The sequence below is a fragment of the Fistularia commersonii genome, chromosome 23 (assembly GCF_037954325.1).
Source record: "Fistularia commersonii isolate RoL2024-O1a breed Wild chromosome 23, RoL_Fcom_v1.0, whole genome shotgun sequence".
In the NCBI taxonomy this organism is placed as follows: domain Eukaryota; kingdom Metazoa; phylum Chordata; class Actinopteri; order Syngnathiformes; family Fistulariidae; genus Fistularia; species Fistularia commersonii.
In genome coordinates, this window is record NC_141306.1 from 8,575,220 (window position 1) to 8,592,609 (window position 17,390).

General features: G+C 46.1%; 1 protein-coding gene and 1 long non-coding RNA gene across 5 annotated transcripts; one reads left to right on the forward strand and one right to left on the reverse strand.

The window, feature by feature from the left end:
• The first annotated feature begins 1,687 nt into the window (after window positions 1–1,687).
• LOC147220955 (uncharacterized) lies at window positions 1,688–17,137 on the forward strand. 4 transcript variants are annotated; one of them, XM_086171086.1, is made up of 13 exons: window positions 1,688–1,849; window positions 5,365–7,117; window positions 7,993–8,292; window positions 8,968–9,007; window positions 9,175–9,320; window positions 12,479–12,511; window positions 12,635–12,721; window positions 12,811–13,011; window positions 13,820–13,999; window positions 14,409–14,621; window positions 14,705–14,824; window positions 15,877–16,017; window positions 16,678–17,137. In XM_086171086.1, the coding sequence occupies exons 2-13, from the start codon at window positions 5,432–5,434 to the stop codon at window positions 16,747–16,749; spliced, it is 3,219 nt and encodes a 1,072-aa protein (XP_086027212.1). In that variant the 5' UTR covers window positions 1,688–1,849; window positions 5,365–5,431; the 3' UTR covers window positions 16,750–17,137. The 4 variants fall into 4 exon arrangements, with proteins under 4 accessions (XP_086027212.1, XP_086027215.1, XP_086027213.1 ...); XM_086171089.1 differs by having other exon boundaries at window positions 5,369–7,117; XM_086171087.1 differs by lacking the exon at window positions 1,688–1,849 and adding an exon at window positions 1,876–2,365.
• LOC147220956 (uncharacterized) lies at window positions 8,228–10,863 on the reverse strand. Its single transcript, XR_015107986.1, has 3 exons — window positions 9,450–10,863; window positions 9,234–9,368; window positions 8,228–8,317 (listed from the first exon to the last, which is right to left on the reverse strand). It is a non-coding gene; the product is annotated as an uncharacterized LOC147220956 (long non-coding RNA).
• Window positions 17,138–17,390: the final 253 nt, after the last annotated feature.

Below are 17,390 nucleotides of genomic sequence, written 5' to 3' on the forward strand. Positions count from 1 at the left end.
ATGTGGCCAACATTTTAAAAAACCAACACTTTTGCACCTGTGCTTTCTTGAATTTTCCACGCAAGCGTTTTAGCTTTTTGCACAGTGGAGCACTTCTGCCCGGCTCCTGCTCCGATTCTGATTTGGGCCGTTCTGTGCTCTCCCTGGGCTTTCTTCGAGATCTCCTGGTCACTGCTACAGTCCAAAAAACAGCCAGTAAGTCAGATAAAGCCTCTAAATTGCCCAGGTTTATCAATGATAGTGACTTGTGGTATGTTTTTCTTTGATTGACCGGCGACCCGTCTTGGTTGTACACTCCCTCTCCCCCAGTGACAGCAGGAATCTGTTCCAGCCCCGCTGCAAACAAAAAGAGCTTGGAACGGTCACAGAGATGGGTGGATGCGATGTCATCTGCAGCAACACATGTCCATTGGCAAAATACTAATTGTTTTCAAATTTGACCTTGTCGACCTTTTAAACCAATTAAATAACAGCTGAATAGGAGAGGAATATGTGGGGGGATAAGGAGGCTATCGTCACTCACAACAACTAGCTAAATGGGAGCAAAATGGGGGAGAGGAAAAATGCACCAAAAGTACTTATTAGTAGTAAAAGTAAAACTATAAATAAAAGTAATAAAAACACCCTTTTATTTAGCTTGATATATGTATATATACAGGGATGGATGGATGGATGGATGGATGGATGGATGGATGGATGGATGGATGGATGGATGGATGGATGGATGGATGGATGGATAGATAGATAGATAGATAGATAGATAGATAGATAGATAGATAGATAGATAGATAGATAGATAGATAGATAGATAGATAATACTGCCCTGAAAACCATGAAGTCACTTCCGTCTGCCAGGTTTTATTAGAAGGACTAAACAGCTGAATAAAGTTGTTCACAGACAATTTTTAATTACATAAAATATTTTTTTTGAATTTATGTTTAGTCTTTTAAAATGGGGAGCGAGAACCGCTAGCTTGTTTATTAAAGCCGACGCCGTCTAAGTGAGTTAGCTAGTGAGTTATCAAGGTGAGTTGGCAAGATGATAGATAGATAGATAGATAGATAGATAGATAGATAGATAGATAGATAGATAGATAGATAGATAGATAGATAGATAGATAGATAGATAGATAGATAGATAGATAGATAGATAGATGGATGGATGGATGGATGGATGGATGGATGGATGGATGGATGGATGGATAATACTGCCCTGAAAACCATGAAGTCACTTCCGTCTGCCAGCTCTGATTAGAATGACTAAATACCTGAATGAAGTCGCTTACAGACAATTTTTAATTGAATTAAATCTTTTTTTTTATGATTTTTAGTCTTTTAAAACGGGGAGCGATAACCGCTAGCTTGTTTATTAAAGCCGACGCCGTCTAGGTGAGTTAGCTAGGTGAGTTAGCAAGGTGAGTTAGCACGGTGAGTTAGCAAGGTGAGTTAGCCGTTGCTGCTCCTACTTCGACGTCAAATGAAAATAGTTAACGGAAAAGAAATAAGTCCGGTAGGCCACCTGCCCAGGTGTTTGACACCACCGGAATGAGCCGTCAGAGACACCCGGTCAGGTACCGGACGGTGTCAGTGTACTGCGGTGAGCCGGTGCTGCGGTGGGAGGAGTGTCCTGTCCTCCATCAGCAGCGCTTGTAAAGGCGCTTTGTGTGCCGTTAATCCGCGCTGATGTCACGGTGCAGAAGGAGGGGTTGAGCTCTGCTTTTATCCGGCCAACTTACTCGAAGGGACAAAACCGGACCGAACCCAGAACAGTCCCTCCTCCCCGCAACCACCCGCCGAACGCGAGGGGCCGAGGATGTTTGCTGCAGCGGCCGGAACCTCCGACGTGCAGGTAGGCGACGATGCCGCAATCGGACGGCCGAGTTACGGAGCGGGAGGCCGGCGTGAGATGCTGTCAGAGCGCGTTCGAGAAGCGGGGGTTTGGAGCCCGACACTTGCCTGGATTTAACCCGGACAGCACCGAGATGTAATCTAGACAGGTGGCGGATGCTGCAGAATTCTCCCTTTTCACCAGAAACATTCGTTTTTAATGATTTGGATGCCTGTCATTTACGGCGAGGGGGGAAAAGAGAGGCGCATTTCCCTGGAAATAAGTGCAGCACGTCCGCAACACGACCGGAGGGAATTGTGAAGAGATGTATCACAGAACTGATCTCTCGTCGATAACTCACAGTAATAGTAAAACGATCGGCTTAGTTTGATCTTTTTTTTCGTGAGAACACATGAATCGCAAGACCACGGGAGTGGATTTAAATCCGTTTCAAAATAAAAGCACTCGACAGTTTGGTACTTGTTCAGGGATTATTATTTTTTCGCTCCCATTTGGAGCCATGACGGAGAGCATCATGTAAGTAACATGACAATCATAACATGGACCTTTACTGTGGCTCTGTTAGTACGACCTGTGTGTGTGTGTGTGTGTGTGTGTGTGTGTGTGTGTGTGCACGCATTGCTCCGTGGGGGGTGGGGGGTGGGGGTAAAAACCATAACATTGATTAACAATGCAATCAATTTGCCTTGCAATAAATCCGCCTTTCCCAGGTGGCATCTTTGGATTTGTTGTGAGGAGACAAGCAAACAAGGTCCGACAGTCCGAGATATTTGATTAAGTTTCGCATACTGTCCCAAGTTCTGGTTTTAATGCAGAATTAAGAGGCCTGGATTCAGGTTAAAACTGAAATTCAGGATCAAATGGTTGGAAGTAGTCGAATGAGGTAAGACACCACTTGCATAAGGCACCGATGCGGAATCCTGATTATTCACCTTGGTGACATCCTCGCCTTTCCTGAACATTGCATTTGAGTTATTAATCCCACATTTCGAAGAATATTAATTGGCTTAAGATGACACAGTGATGCTTTGGACACGAGCCGATCATTGTACAGTTACAGTGTGTATGCCATGCCTGTCTATAAATAATACAACATTATAACGTAACATTGTGACAAAGAGCCTCAGTGCATAAGTGTCTCAATGCAAACTCAGAAGCTTTTAAGTTTACGTCGTCCATAAAACAAGAATCTAATATTAAGTAGATTAAAAAGGAACCATTAGGGCAACAGGAAACAAATCATTTTTCGAGGGAAACCGTGAACCATACAGCTATTCAGACTACACATTGAAATCCATTAAGGCATCGTAATTAATAGCGAAATCAGCCATCGCAACAGTGGCGTAATGAGAAATACTCTTTGCTGTATCCACCGGTATTGAGTGGAGTCTTAAGTGTGCAAGTAGTGTGTTGTCAGCAGTGCAAGATTAAGGAGTTAATGGTTTTGTAAGCCCCACCCCCTGCAGCTTTCACTGCTGCTGGCAGATGAGGGTTTGATGCCATCTGTGACCCTCATCTCTCCGAGGCACCGACCTCCGCCGCCCATCCCGAGCGCCAGCCAGAGAGGGATAATAACAGCCCCCTGACCTCTGTGCCAGGTCTCGACTCTCATTTTTGTTTCAATTATCACATTTGATTCACTCTATGTTTCAGTTGATACTTCTGTAAGATTTATTATAATCAGTCATGCCAGTGATTCACCAAGTGTGGGCCATAAAGTAGTGTACATTTTCATTTGTAGTTCACAAATCAGCATAAAATACGATATTTCAATTTCACTCGGAAATTGTCTAACGTCAGTCGTTTCAAATCCTCAGGTATAACAGCTTGGTGACTTTGCAAGTTATTTTTGCCCCTTACGATCTTCTCTATGTCACTTAATCAGTCAGTATGTGGATGTGTGTGGATTTTATAACAGAAACACATTTACAGGGTCTTGGTCTGTTTTTTGTTTTAGTAGGATTAAAGGTCCGTTGGTCTGCGAACTATTTTAACATTTCATATTCAGCCTTAACTGTCTAAATGATTTCAATACAGTCAACAAACAGAGTAATTCATTGAAGGGAAAGAGCTTCATAAATCAAGCACATGATCGCAATTAACTTACAAAGCATATAAACGTAATTAACTTGGTAGTTATTTTTGCTTATTAGAAACTAAATTGTCTCACACGTTTTTCAAGTTTTGGTTCCCGGCTCTCATGTTTGCCAAATAGACCGGAATGATGTGTGGTAACGATAGATAGTACTGTTATGATCATCTTTGCTGTACTTGACACATTTTTGAAGCCCTTCCGTAAGTACATATTACATAATGTATTGACTTATGAATAACACAGAATCCACCCACTGAGATATGTCCCGCTGTCCCTTTCTCAGGGCTTACCAGGTATTTGAACCGCGCCTCGCTGTCCAGCCATAGATTTGAGTGTTTTGCAGACTGTGAAGCCCAGGCTTTACATTTAGTAGTACATCAAGCGGAACAAACTTGCTTCACACTCGCAGTCACGCATGGACTTTTATAATTAAAGCCAGATAAATAACTTATGAATGCTGCGCCGTTAGATACTAAGAAATACTTTTAAGCTTTCATGTGACCTTTATTCCAAGCTTTGACTTTTTCTTTTAATCACACTGTGCAGTTTTGGCATTCTGCAACCTTTTCATTTTCCGATTTCTAAACGACTGAATTAGCCAGTAGGCTTATATTCACGGTGTCCTTTGGTTCATAAGTGTATTAGGATATTACTGATGGAGACACTCACATCCTATTCATATTAACACACTATCAAAAATGGAACTCTAAATCTCACGGGGCATTAATTTTTAAGATCACTGGCTTGTCCGTCTCGTGTCGGCGCTGCTTTCTCCGCCTTCTCCTCTTTTGTCTGTTCTCTCCTCTGCGATCCTCTAACTGTATTTGCCAGCTGCTGTACTGGATATGGACCGGAGGAATCCCAGAAGACTCGGGTTTTAGCCATTAGCATTATCAAGAGAGGGAGTTCCCGGCTTGATACTCCCGATCTCCATAAATATTCTCTTTTGAGTGTTGGGAATAATTTCAGTTCAGACTGAAGATGTTGTTAAAGTCATACTGTAAACTATGTGCGTTTCTACTTCAATACTGCAACAGTGGGAAAATAAGGGAACGCTTAGAAGTGCAAATTATGGCACTGAATGCAAGCAAGTAGAGAACAGGTCTCTTTACTGCAGGATCAGTGTGTGTGTATGTGTGTCAGAGTCATGTGATTTGTCTAAAAAGTTCAAAATATAAACCTACTGAATTGGAAATGGAGATAATCCTCAAAGTTAAGGGTAGCTAGAAGCGGAGGATGTTGGCCTGTTAATGAAAATCGAAACAAAACAGTGTTTAACCCCTTGTTGTCTTGACTTTCAGCAATAAATCAAACAAGATTTAGAAATGTGGTAATTCTATCATTACCTGGTTCACCCAGACTGTGTAGAAGTCACCATTCTCTGATAAATTAATTTGATTCCTGTCTCTTTGTCTTCCAGACAGTTATGAGCAAGGTTTCCTTTTAGAATGAGAAGGATCGTGTTCTGAAAGAATCCGATCACAGCCATGAGCGAGGCGTATGAAGGAGAGGTGACAGGCGAGGCGGAAATGGCGTCCGAGTCCCTCAGGAGGCAGCCGCACAATAAGGAACCGCACGTACGTCGCTCCTGGAGGCCGTGTCAGATGCTCATCCAGGAGGGAGAACCCAACCCTCATCATCCTCACCACCATCACGCACCGTCCGGTCGCGGTCAGCATCGGCACCGCCGGCGGCCCCCGTCGGGGCAGGGTCACAGTCAGGCTCAGTGTCCCGCCGTGGTCCCGGAGGCGGCTCCTTCTACTGCAAATCAAACCGCAGAGCCGCGTCCTGTCCAACACCCCCGACCTGCCGTCGCCCGTTACCGTCGCCACGGCGACCCGAATCCCAGGTTCCGAGGTCACAGACAGAGGCCTCAGGTCAGGGCGGTGCAAGAGTCTTCGTCCGCCACGGAAAAGAGGGAAGGTCCGGCAGAGGCGCGGACGCAGCAGAGCGCAGATGATCCTCCGAGGGAGCGGTTGCAGGACGGTGGTTCCCCGCAACTCACTCCCGTCGCTGTCGTCACCCCCACTCACCTCTCGCCGGGTCCACAGAACCACAGTCCCAAGCGCACTCTGCCCGGTAAGCCTGAACCAGAACCCAACGGCGAGTGTGAAAAAGAGTCCGAGCCGGCTCGGGAGAAGGACAAGGAACGAGAACCGGCAGAGGATAACGGAGACCGGCATTCGACCTCAGATCTCTCCGGTTTTTGCCACGGCGACGTGCAGACAGAGGATGACGGTGCAGAAGTATGTGAGGAGACGGAGGATCGGGAGGACGCGGCGGCGGCGGATGTCGCAGCTCAGGGAAGTGAAATAACCGAAGTTTTCTCCGACACCGAGAGCGCCGCCTCTCTCAGCATGGACGGGCCGCTCCACAGCCCGCCGCCTCTCCAGTCACCGACCCCTCCTTCGTCCCCCGAAGCCCCGCGCTTCCCGCAGATGGACCACTTCGGCGAAGACGCCAGTTTGAGCCCCCTGCCTGACAATGACCTGCTACCTGAAGATGATGAGGATTCCTCTGAGTCCCTGTACCTCTCCAACTGCCGCTCTGAATATTACCCCAAAACCTATGCAGACTTTTATACCGAGTCTTACCAGAAGACCTGCCCGGAGCCCGACAAGTACTCCAAGCCCACGGGCGTTCCCAATTCTTTCCCCGAGTCCCTGAACACCTCCTATCTTGAGTCGCATAGGCAGTCCGGTCCCAGGACCGAGCCCGATGAGGCCCAACAGGAGCCGTTTACCCGCCATAGACAGGAGAATGTAAACAGAGGGGTTCCCTCCTCCCCCACCAAGGGCTCCCATCACGCGCCCAGGCAGGCCAGACTTCACTTCCCCTTGGACCGCTCCGTCGGCTGCCGGCTGCATAACTACGACGGCCAGTCCGACGGCGAGGGGGTCGGCGGTGACCAAAGACCCGGCTCCAAAAGTCACAGACACGATCCCAGGAAGGCCACCAGCCCGTCGCCAGCCCAGGATGAGGACGGTACTCAGGTCTCCAGAGACGCCATCAACCTGGCGATTAAAGACATCAGGGAGGCTATCGAGGAGGTGAAGACAAAAGCGGTCCGGTCCCCCTACACGCCCGACCAGCCCGTGGAGCCCATCTGGGTGATGAGGCAGGAGCTGAGCCCCTCGGAGGAGGTCTACCAGCTGCAGACCGTGGCCGGCCACGTTAGTGTCCCTTTCCATCATACGCGTGCATTTTAGGGGATTTCAATTTTTTTAAGGAAAAATAACAGGGAATCGATTCCCCACAGCCTGTTTCCGCTTTCTTTTCTCTGCCGGGTAATAATCGAGCACACCAGTAGGGTGGAAAAACCTTTTGAGGAAAAGAAAAGAAAAGCATCACCAGGCTCAGCTTAGAGAAACCAAAGAAATTTGAATCCCTGAATATATAAAAGCTATAAATAGGGCAAAATACCTGAAATTAAAATTCACGCTCTTGCCTTATGACAAATGTTGATGATGCATCATACAGCCTCAGTATATGAACACATTATTTCTTTTATATGAATCACCGTTGGGATTTATTTCCCTAAAAGCCGAACTAATCAATTGAAACTATTCCAATGAATTGCATGGAACGGCATCAAGAGATCACAGAGAGAAGGGACTCTGATGTAACTGCGATGTGTTTCCTAAAAACACTTCATTTCTAAATTGATGAATGTCAGCTGATTGATGGAGATGCTCGCAAGAGCGTCGTGTGTTCAACCGTCTGGTGAAGTTAGAGGCAATTACAATTAATGAAGCGTTCTTCGAGTCATTAAGTATTTATACTGGCATTATTTATTTACTTTCATTTAACATATAGGTCAGAAAATTGTACATATTTAATATTGAACATTATCATTAGCTCTAGAAATACAGCGTATTGGATTCTTGCAGTAATTTGAAATGTAACGTTTACGTAACAAGATTTAAATGTTCTGTACTCACTTAATTTTAATCCACGCCCTGATCCTAAATGTTCCCGTGTCAGAACACGGCACGCTCACTCCGATTGTTCGTCGGACATGTTTTCTCTTCCTCTCTGTTTCCGTCAGTCTTCTCCTCACTCGCCGTCTCAGTTGGTGTCCGAGCCGGTCAGTCCGCTGGCCGACGAGTCACCCAGGCCCCTTCACGCCCACCTTTATCAGCAGCAGCAGCAGCAGCAGCAGCACAACCACCATCCTCGGCCAGGCCGCCCGCCTCAGTCTAGGGACGCCGCCAGGCAGCCGAACCCGCAGCACCCGCACACACTGGCCAGTCAGCATCCACCGCAACAACAGCAACAGCCTCCACCTCAAAAACCGCAGCCTTCGGTCCAACCTCAGTCTCCTCCACAGCAGACAACCACGCAGGAGGTGAGCTCAGACGTCTGCTGTTCAGCTGCAGGTTAGAAGATCGGGATGAACTTTAAAGTATTAGGTTGAATTGCGGACCACCGGTGTAGCCTGAAAACACGCACTAGAAATTATATTCTGTTCTGTATATTTCCTGTGCATCGTGTATTTGCAAGTGTATTTGCAGTCCCTATGTCCTCTATTGTAAGTCGCTTTGGATAAAAGCGTCTGCCAAATGCAATGTAACATAATGTAATATATTCGGGACTGAAGTTTAGAAAATGAAACCGGGACCGCATCATAACTGGACGTTCCATAAATGAACGTGGCGAGCTGGGTCTGAGAACCGGGACGAAATGATCCCCCACTTGATGAAGCGACTCCAAGTGCGAAAGGAGCAGTTTGTAATGGGATGGCATTTAGAAAGGTATCAGGCAAATGGTATTATAGAATGAAGAGTTTCCTTTCCTGAGTCCAACTAATTTTGGAAGTCCGACATCAACTCTTTTCACAATCCGAACCGGATCCGGGCTCTCGAAAGGAGGAGCCCCGGCACCCTTTACCAAGTTGTTGTGCGGCAGCAGACAAACGGCTGACAGCAGTAAACGTCCTGCAGAATGTAAATGAGTCAGGAGTCTGCAGTATGTGAGCGGAAAGATAAGAGCGGTGACGGCCTTTTTCTTTGTGTTTGTATAGATTCGAAGGTCTCTTCCCCAATTTCCCACGTTTGTGGAGGGTGAGTGTGATCATCCTTTTCTTCTGGGCCTGGCCTAACTACTTTTCGCCGTGTTAGATCCATATCAGCTATTTAAATATTTCTTTTCCGTCTTTGGATAACTAGTTTCCATCTCCGGTGCACACCTGTCTGTACCCGTGCCTAAGGAGGCGTGTGTGTTTTCGCAGTTCCGGGACCATGTGACCCAGAGGACCTTATCGACGGCATCATCTTCGCAGCTACTTACCTGGGCTGCACCCACCTGCTGTCAGAGAGGATGCCGACAAAGAACGCTCGTATGCAGCAGGCGCAGGAGGCCATGAGCAGAGTCCGGGTGAGAATGTGGATCAGTTAGATGGGACAGTTTGGTCCCTGCTCTGCCCTGTAGGGTAAATACAATTTTTAGATACTCGACGTCAAAGTTAGCCTCTTTTTAGCCGAAAGGGCTACGCTCTTGACTTACTGTTAGCCATCGAAGAGGTGACTAGTCAGACGACACGGTGGAGATTTTCTTCATGTCTGGGTCTTTTAGTGTCAGCGAAGCTTCCGGGCACCACAGCCCGTGGCTCCGTGCTCACGTATCGTGCACAGATCACTGCTCTCGAGCCTCAGTCGCACAGATTCCCGGAGACGATCCATGAAGTGTCTGTCGAGACTTTTGAGCTTCGACCTCGACTCTGTCCGTCGGTATTAAACACGCGGCGCTCTGAGAGCGATACTTCAAATTACATTCACAGCCTGATATTGAAATTTCAAGGTTTTTTTTTTCTGCAGTTAATATGAAAAGAAATAGCTCACCATGACCGTGTACTCGGTGACAAGGTGACGAGTGCAGCCCGCGTGGATTCGGGCCGGATCGGTGGCTCTGGTTATAGAAGGAGGCCGGAGGGACAGTTTAAATGCAGGAAGGTTCTGATGAAAAGGTGAAAAACAACAAATACATTTGTGTACGTGACTCACCAGTCTGATGTTTTCACTTTTTTCCGGAACTCGAGGCTGTAGCGGAGAAAACATCAGCTCACAAAGTAGAACACAAAGATGGTTGTTCGGGGGTTTACAAAACCCGATTGTAGTTTTGTGCTCCATACCAGACTTCAGTGCCAGAACATTTCTTAACTGAGTTACAGGCCAAATGTAACTTGTGCAGCATGTGATTTGCGATAGCTACCAAATTTAGTGCTCGGTTTACAGTTCGGGCTTTACTTCTGCTTTTGCCTAAAAACCACGTTTCTGTCAGGAGCATTCAGGCGGCGATGAGTCAGTTTGCAGCAGCTTCATTTATTGGTCTACATTCATCACCGCAGATCTGGGGACAGGAAGTGTGATTTATTCTGCCTGGCTGATCAGCTTCAGCGGGCTTTCAATAAGAAACTGTAAAACCTCATTCAGTTCGTGCCTGCCAGTAATTACAGAAGTGTCTTCTGCGGGAGGCAGATAATCCAGCTGTAACACGAAGGATACCATCTGCAAACAAAACGGGATGGAGACCCAACCCGCCTGAAAATCATAGAGGAGGATAGATGAGTCATGTTATCTTGTCTTTTGTCAGACAGCGTAAATCAAATCAGTCCGTAGTAGTTTATAAATCAACTCATGGACTAAACACCACCTGAAGCAGGATGGCAGGATGGTAGACAAGGGAGTTGACCGTTTTAGTCGAGGAAAAGAAATTTCATTTATCCTTTAATTGTTGAAATGCAAGCGCACGAGATCTTTCTTGCTCTTTCTAGCTCTCTCTCTCTCTCTCTCTCTCTCTCTCTCTCTCACACACACACACTCACACACACACACACACACACACGTTCTAAAAATAAAAGATATTTCAAGGCTCCATTTATAGCTGCTGATATGATTTTATCTCTTCAATAAATCCGCTACGAGCCTATGAAAGATTTCAATTTTTCACAGAATTGAAAAAAAAAAATAAATAAATACATAGAAATATATATATATATACATATATATTTTAAATATAAAATATATTTTTATTTATGTACATATATATATATATATATATATATATATATATATATATATATATATATATGTATATATATATATACTGCTCAAAAAAATAAAGGGAGCACTTAAAAAACACATCCTAGATCTAAATGAATGAAATATTCTTATGAAATACTTTGCTCTTTACACAGTTGAATGTGCTGACAACAAAATCACACAAAAATTATCAATGGAAATCAAATGTATCAACCCATGGAGGTCTGGATTAGGAATCACACTCAAAATTAAAGTGTAAAAACACACTCCAGGCTGATCCAACTTTGATGTAATGTCCTTAAAACAAGTCAAAATGAATCTGTGTTGCTTCCTGAGTGGACACTATGATTTCACAGAAGTGTGATTGACTTGGAGTTACATTGTGTTGTTCAAGTGTTCCCTTTATTTTTTTCGAGCAGTATATATATATATATATATATATATATATATATAGGACAGTCAAGATTTTGTCCTTGGAAAAATCTGTTTTGAATTTTTACCAATAACAATTAGAGTTCCACATCCTTCCCCTGCTGCGGATAAGATAACACAAAGACAGAGCGGCACTTTGTCAGCAGACCCTCGTGGTTGTCGGGACCCGAAGGTGAGAAGATGACATGCAGCACAGATGGGGGCGTCACACTCCTGCTCAGGGTGATTATGAACAGCCTGCTGAGTTTTGTGATGACACACTCTCACTGACCAGCGTGAAAACGTGCTTGTGGTGGCGATACGTCAGCTCGGATAAACATCAGATCACCAGCATTTGTATCAGAGCGAGATGATACAGTCATAACAACTTTTGTTTTTTTTTGTCGATGCTTCACCTGCAAAGAGCTCCTTAAATCACATCAACAATAACAAAGTTAAGCCTGGAGATGCTGTTTGTCGGATTTACTATATAAATAGTCATATAATAGTCTTTTTTTTCAACAGTGCGAAGCAGTATTTCTTAAATTAAGAGGAACCTCTAAAATCCTCAGTGACAGACTTGGCATCTTCGGAAATGTAAAAAAAAAATTCTACATTTTTGGGGTGACTCGAGCCTTTTTAAAAGTAATTGATCGACGGCTAAAAAACGAACACACACACACAGCACTGTGAACGCCTGATCTGTCAGTTTGGATTGTGACAATTCGCAAGTAAAACCTCTGACCCGCTTACATCACGTCCGCGCCGATGACAGTGACGAGAACATCAAAATCGCCAAACAACGCGGACACGTTTCGGCCAAATGAAACTTGCCAGAGTTGTTGATGCTCCGTCCGCGGCGGTGCTGCAGCCTCCAGGGTCCTCCGTGTCACGCCGATGTGCGGTCGTCTTCTGCCGTCAGACCTGACGGACAGTAGCGTCACTGTCCTCCCACGCACATATTAGCCTTTAGCTTTTCTTGTCCCTTAATTTGGCATTAGGATCGGGGATCCTGTGCGGCGAAGGAAGGCGTCTTGCGCTGTCTTGACTGGTGTGTTTGTGTCTTTGCTCCGGTCTCTGCAGGCGGCTCAAAAGCAGGCCAGCAGCAGGAAGAAGGTGAGTTTGTGTAAAACCAGAAGCTATTTTCTTGCTTGTTGCGTCGGTCGTATTTATAGTGGTCGGACGTGACGCTTTGCCGTCGGCTCCGGTTTAACGTTTTTCTCCGTGTTGTCGATGCAGAGCCCTAACGGCGAGGGCCTGCCGACCGCCGAGGTGGATCTTTTCATGTCGACGCAGAGAATCAAAGTCCTCAATGCAGACACTCAGGTGAGGATTTAATGACCCGCCCGTCGGCGCTTCGACCTCCAGGGGGGGGAACTGTGAAGGTCTGATCCCTGCTTGTCTTTGGCCAACAGGAGTCCCTAATGGATCTGCCGCTGAGAACCATCTCCTACATCGCTGACATCGGCAACATGGTGGTATTGATGGCACGGGGGAAGATGGTCCGGTCCCGCAGCGCGCAGGAGAACCTGGAGCACTCGGGGGAGGAGACCACGATGAGCCACGACGACAGGAGGCTTTACAGGATGATCTGCCACGTTTTTGAGTCCGAGGACGTGAGTCTGGGATTTAGAACGAACCGCTAAAGCTGTCAGGTTGTCCTCATAATGAAATGGAGAGGAGCCACTTCTGTCTGCCTCTACTTTTTTTTATTCAAAGTTCTGTGTTACCGTCACTTTTTTTAACACCTGTATAGAGAAATCCACTTTAAGATTCGAATCATCACCATCAGTGATAAGCGATTCTTCACTCCTGGCACTTTCTGCACAGCCAGTGTTTTCAAGACATTAACCCAGGGGTGGGCGATTATTTTTATATTTAATTTTTATGCGCCGGCTAACTAGGTATCATGTAAATTGAACAAAATGAAAATTGCAATTTAAATATTTACACTTTATGGCATTTTATTTCATGATCATATAAATATACTGACATTATTTTGAATCAAATCATCCATACAAAATTAAACATAAGGAAAAAATAAGGAGTTTCTAAATTTGATTTTGATTGAAAATACTTGTTGAAATATTCAAAGAAAATTGCTTGCCGGGCCGGATAAAAAAAGCAAAATGGCCTGTAAAATGCCCAGGTCTGCATTAACCTGTAGTGCCGGTGCTAAGCTAGGCTAAACACCTGACGGCAAACCTTATAGCAAGTCACTGAAAGAATCCTACCGGTCATTTTCACAAACTCTTTATCTCAATTCACTTACACTTCATACGAATCAGTCAAAAGCAAGATATGGCAACTGGCTCAGACCCTTCGGCGCCAAAGTGAAGGCGAGCATCCGTTCTGACTTTGAGGTTGTAATTGGATCTAAATAATCCCTTTAAAGCGCCGTGGCGATTCTGTCGTCCCGCTCAGGCCCAGCTCATCGCCCAGTCCATCGGGCAGTCCTTCAGCGTCGCCTACCAGGAGTTCCTGCGAGCAAACGGCATTGACCCCGAGGACCTGAGCCAGCGGGAGTACAGCGACCTGCTCAACACTCAGGACATGTACAATGATGACCTCATCCACTTCTCCAAGTCAGAGAACTGCAGAGATGTAAGTCATCCAGTGGGTGGCAGCGGAGACACGGGGATCAGAACCCCGGGAGTATCTTTACCTGATTAAAAGCTTAAAAACACGTATATGAGTCTGAAGGGATGCCACGCATTTATGGCCACTGCAAATTCACGACACGGAGCGCTGAAACGCATCCTTCCTGTTGGTCATCGTATCAGATAGGACGTTTTTTTTTTCCGCTCCGCTTGCCTGCCAGTAGTTTGGCTGAGCAGCTGGTTCAATGGCATGAGCATGAAAACAACATTCCTCATCATCACAGCATGAAGGTGAATTTGAGATGCTCCGCCCGGTCCACTGCGCTCATTTTTCACAATCTTGAGCAATTCCGGATCCGGCCCGAAATCGTTTCCCGCGGTTGATCCGGCAATACGAAACGATCTCTCGGCAGGTTTACATAGAGAAGCAGAAAGGGGAGATTCTCGGGGTGGTGATAGTCGAGTCGGGCTGGGGATCCATCCTCCCCACCGTCATCATCGCCAGCCTGATGCACGGCGGTCCGGCCGAGAAGTCCGGACGCCTAAACATCGGAGACCAGATCATGACCGTCAACGGGACGAGCCTGGTCGGTTTATCGCTCAGCACCTGCCAGAGCATCATCAAGGTACCGAGGTCACCGGCTTTTAAGCTTCTCGCTGTCCTGTGTTTTTGTTCCAGTAAGTCTCTAAGCGCCTCATCTGTCCTCAGGGCCTGAAGTCTCAGAGCAGAATCAAGATGAACATCGTCAGGTGCCCCCCCGTCACCATGGTGCTAATTCGCAGGCCAGACCTCCGTTATCAGCTGGGTTTCAGTGTCCAGAACGGCATTGTGAGTTTTTTTTTTCGTCCCCACTTATGTGTGTCTGTGGTGCCGCTTCAACTTAAAAATGCAAAATCAACCACACGTGAAGAAGAATATCAAGGCGAAGCACAAAATCAAGATACCTTGAATGACCCGGATGTTTACATCTTCCACATTCACAGGTTAAAATTGAAGTACATGAAATACACCAAGTTCGGGGTTCCTCCCTGAGTCTTAAAAGGTCCAAAATACAATATTCTCAATTTTAAGCCTTCAAATGTACATAAAAAGCCAAAACAACTTGCTGGACAACAGTCATTACTGTGCCGGAGCAAGAACACGGAAACCTGGCCCCAGCGCAATGAGACGCCCCAGAGTTAGGGAACCTTTGCAAGCTGTTTGGATCTGCGTCACCATCAGAAGCGGACTCACTCCGAGAAAGGCACGCAATCACCTCACGTCGTCACATTCCAGTAATAAACACATCATTGAGCTTTTTGTGACAATACTCCAGATTCACAGTGAGGAAAGGGCAACACTGCCTATATTAATTTGTACCGGTACACCGCTATACGACTAGATCAAGACAGAAGGAAGTCGGAGTCAGTCTGCAAAGAGTCAGAAAAGACAGGCAGAAAATAACCCGAAGGACCAAAAAAAAAAAAGAAAACTCCCCCGGAGGTTTCTGAAAGTCTGGCTGGAGATGCAGACAAGTTTGCAGAAGAAGCTGAAGGCCATCTGAGTGGCAGTCAGATGGGCTGCTTATGACAAAATCAGGCACTCTGAGGAGAGGCTGCAAGGAGAAGTTAACTTAGCGAGAGAGGGAGAGGAACTTAATGTACCCATGACACACACACACACACACACACACACACACACACACACACATGCCCAAAACCAGCACTTTTTCTCATCTTTGCAACTTATTCTGGGATTCTGATTTTCCTTCAAATTTATTTACTAATATGGAGGTGAATCAGGTGTCACATTGTGTTCATGAGTCTTAACGTTGACTTGTAGAAATATGCAGAAACCAAATAAGTCGTCGCCTCCCTGCGTGTGTGTGTGTGTGTACGCAGATCTGCAGCCTGATGAGAGGAGGGATCGCTGAGAGGGGGGGTGTTCGTGTCGGACACCGCATCATTGAGATCAACAGCCAGAGTGTCGTGGCGACGCCTCATGAGAGGATCGTTCAAATCCTGTCTAACGCCATGGGGGAGGTGGGTCTGCAGCCCCTTTCACAGCATCCCCGCAACCCTCACGTGCACAGAGGTAGAACACTGGTAAAACAACGCAGGCCATCCCACTGGAAAAGGGATTAATGGGAAATGCCAAGTAAACACGTTCTCCATTTTCTCAGCCTGGACCAGCCGCGCACGTCTACAGACAACTCTGATGTCTCCTCGCTGTGACGTGGATCAATGCGCCGCAGATCAATGTTCTTTGGTCTGCTCGAGACCACATGTAGAAAGAAATCTGATCAAAGGTGGCTGACGGTGGGGCTCCTAAATATCTAATACTGCAAAGGAAACATGAGGAGGGTCCACAGAAGCTCCTTTAGAAGCTACCTACCCTTTTGTTTACTTTCAGGTCTGAAGCAAGACCTGTTTTTCACATTCAGGCAGGCAAAGAAGCAGAACTGAGCAACAATACCTGGAGATCAGCTGTCTCAAAAACGTCTCATATCGACTGAGCGAATGTTTATCCGTGACACCACACGCTTCCTCTCGTTCAAACGTCCCGGCAGCGCCGACCCGTAACAGCCGTCACCGCTGCCAGGAGGCGCCGGCCAGCATTTAGTGTTTAAAAAAAAAAAAAAAAAAGAGGATCGAGGCTGAGACATTCAAATGTTGGTCTCCCGTCTTTGCTCTTGTGTCCAGATACACATGAAGACGATGCCTGCGGCCATGTATCGCCTGCTGACGGCTCAGGAGCAGCCCGTGTACATCTGAGCACATCACCTCCACCTCCACCTCCACCTCCACCTCCTCCTCCGCTCTTCATCTCCTCTGTCCCTGGTTTGATGTCACATGCCTTAATCTGTAAAGTTCACTGTGGTGTCAGCGTGAGAATCTACAGCGAGACAACAGATTAATTACTTAGGCTGCTTGTTAATTAATGTGACCTAACGTGTTCAGTTCCACCAAAGAGAAAGTGTGGGTTTTATTGTTTATACATAGGTGGCAAACAAGAGTATCTGGTGAAATAGCTGTTATATCTGAATGTACTCTAATGTTGGACCTATACATTGTCATGGCAACCCAGATGATATACAACTTTGAAATTATGTGGAGGGGTATGCATGTACAGTCCTGACGAATAAACATAAGAAAAGGCCAATTCTGTGTGTTTTTCTTATTCGGCAGGGTAAAAGAAGCTGACGTTAGAGAGGAACTGACAGAATTCAGTGAGACAAAAAAACCCAGTCAAGCCCAGATTGTCTTCAAATCGACACTACGTCCGCTGGTCTCTTACCGCTTGGCCGGTAAAAGCTTACTGGACGATATAAGCTTGGGCAAACTTTCAATTCGGCGCCGGGTTTGATCATTGAAATGAGTTTGTGTCTTCTGCGAGTACGTCCCCTGCAGTGACA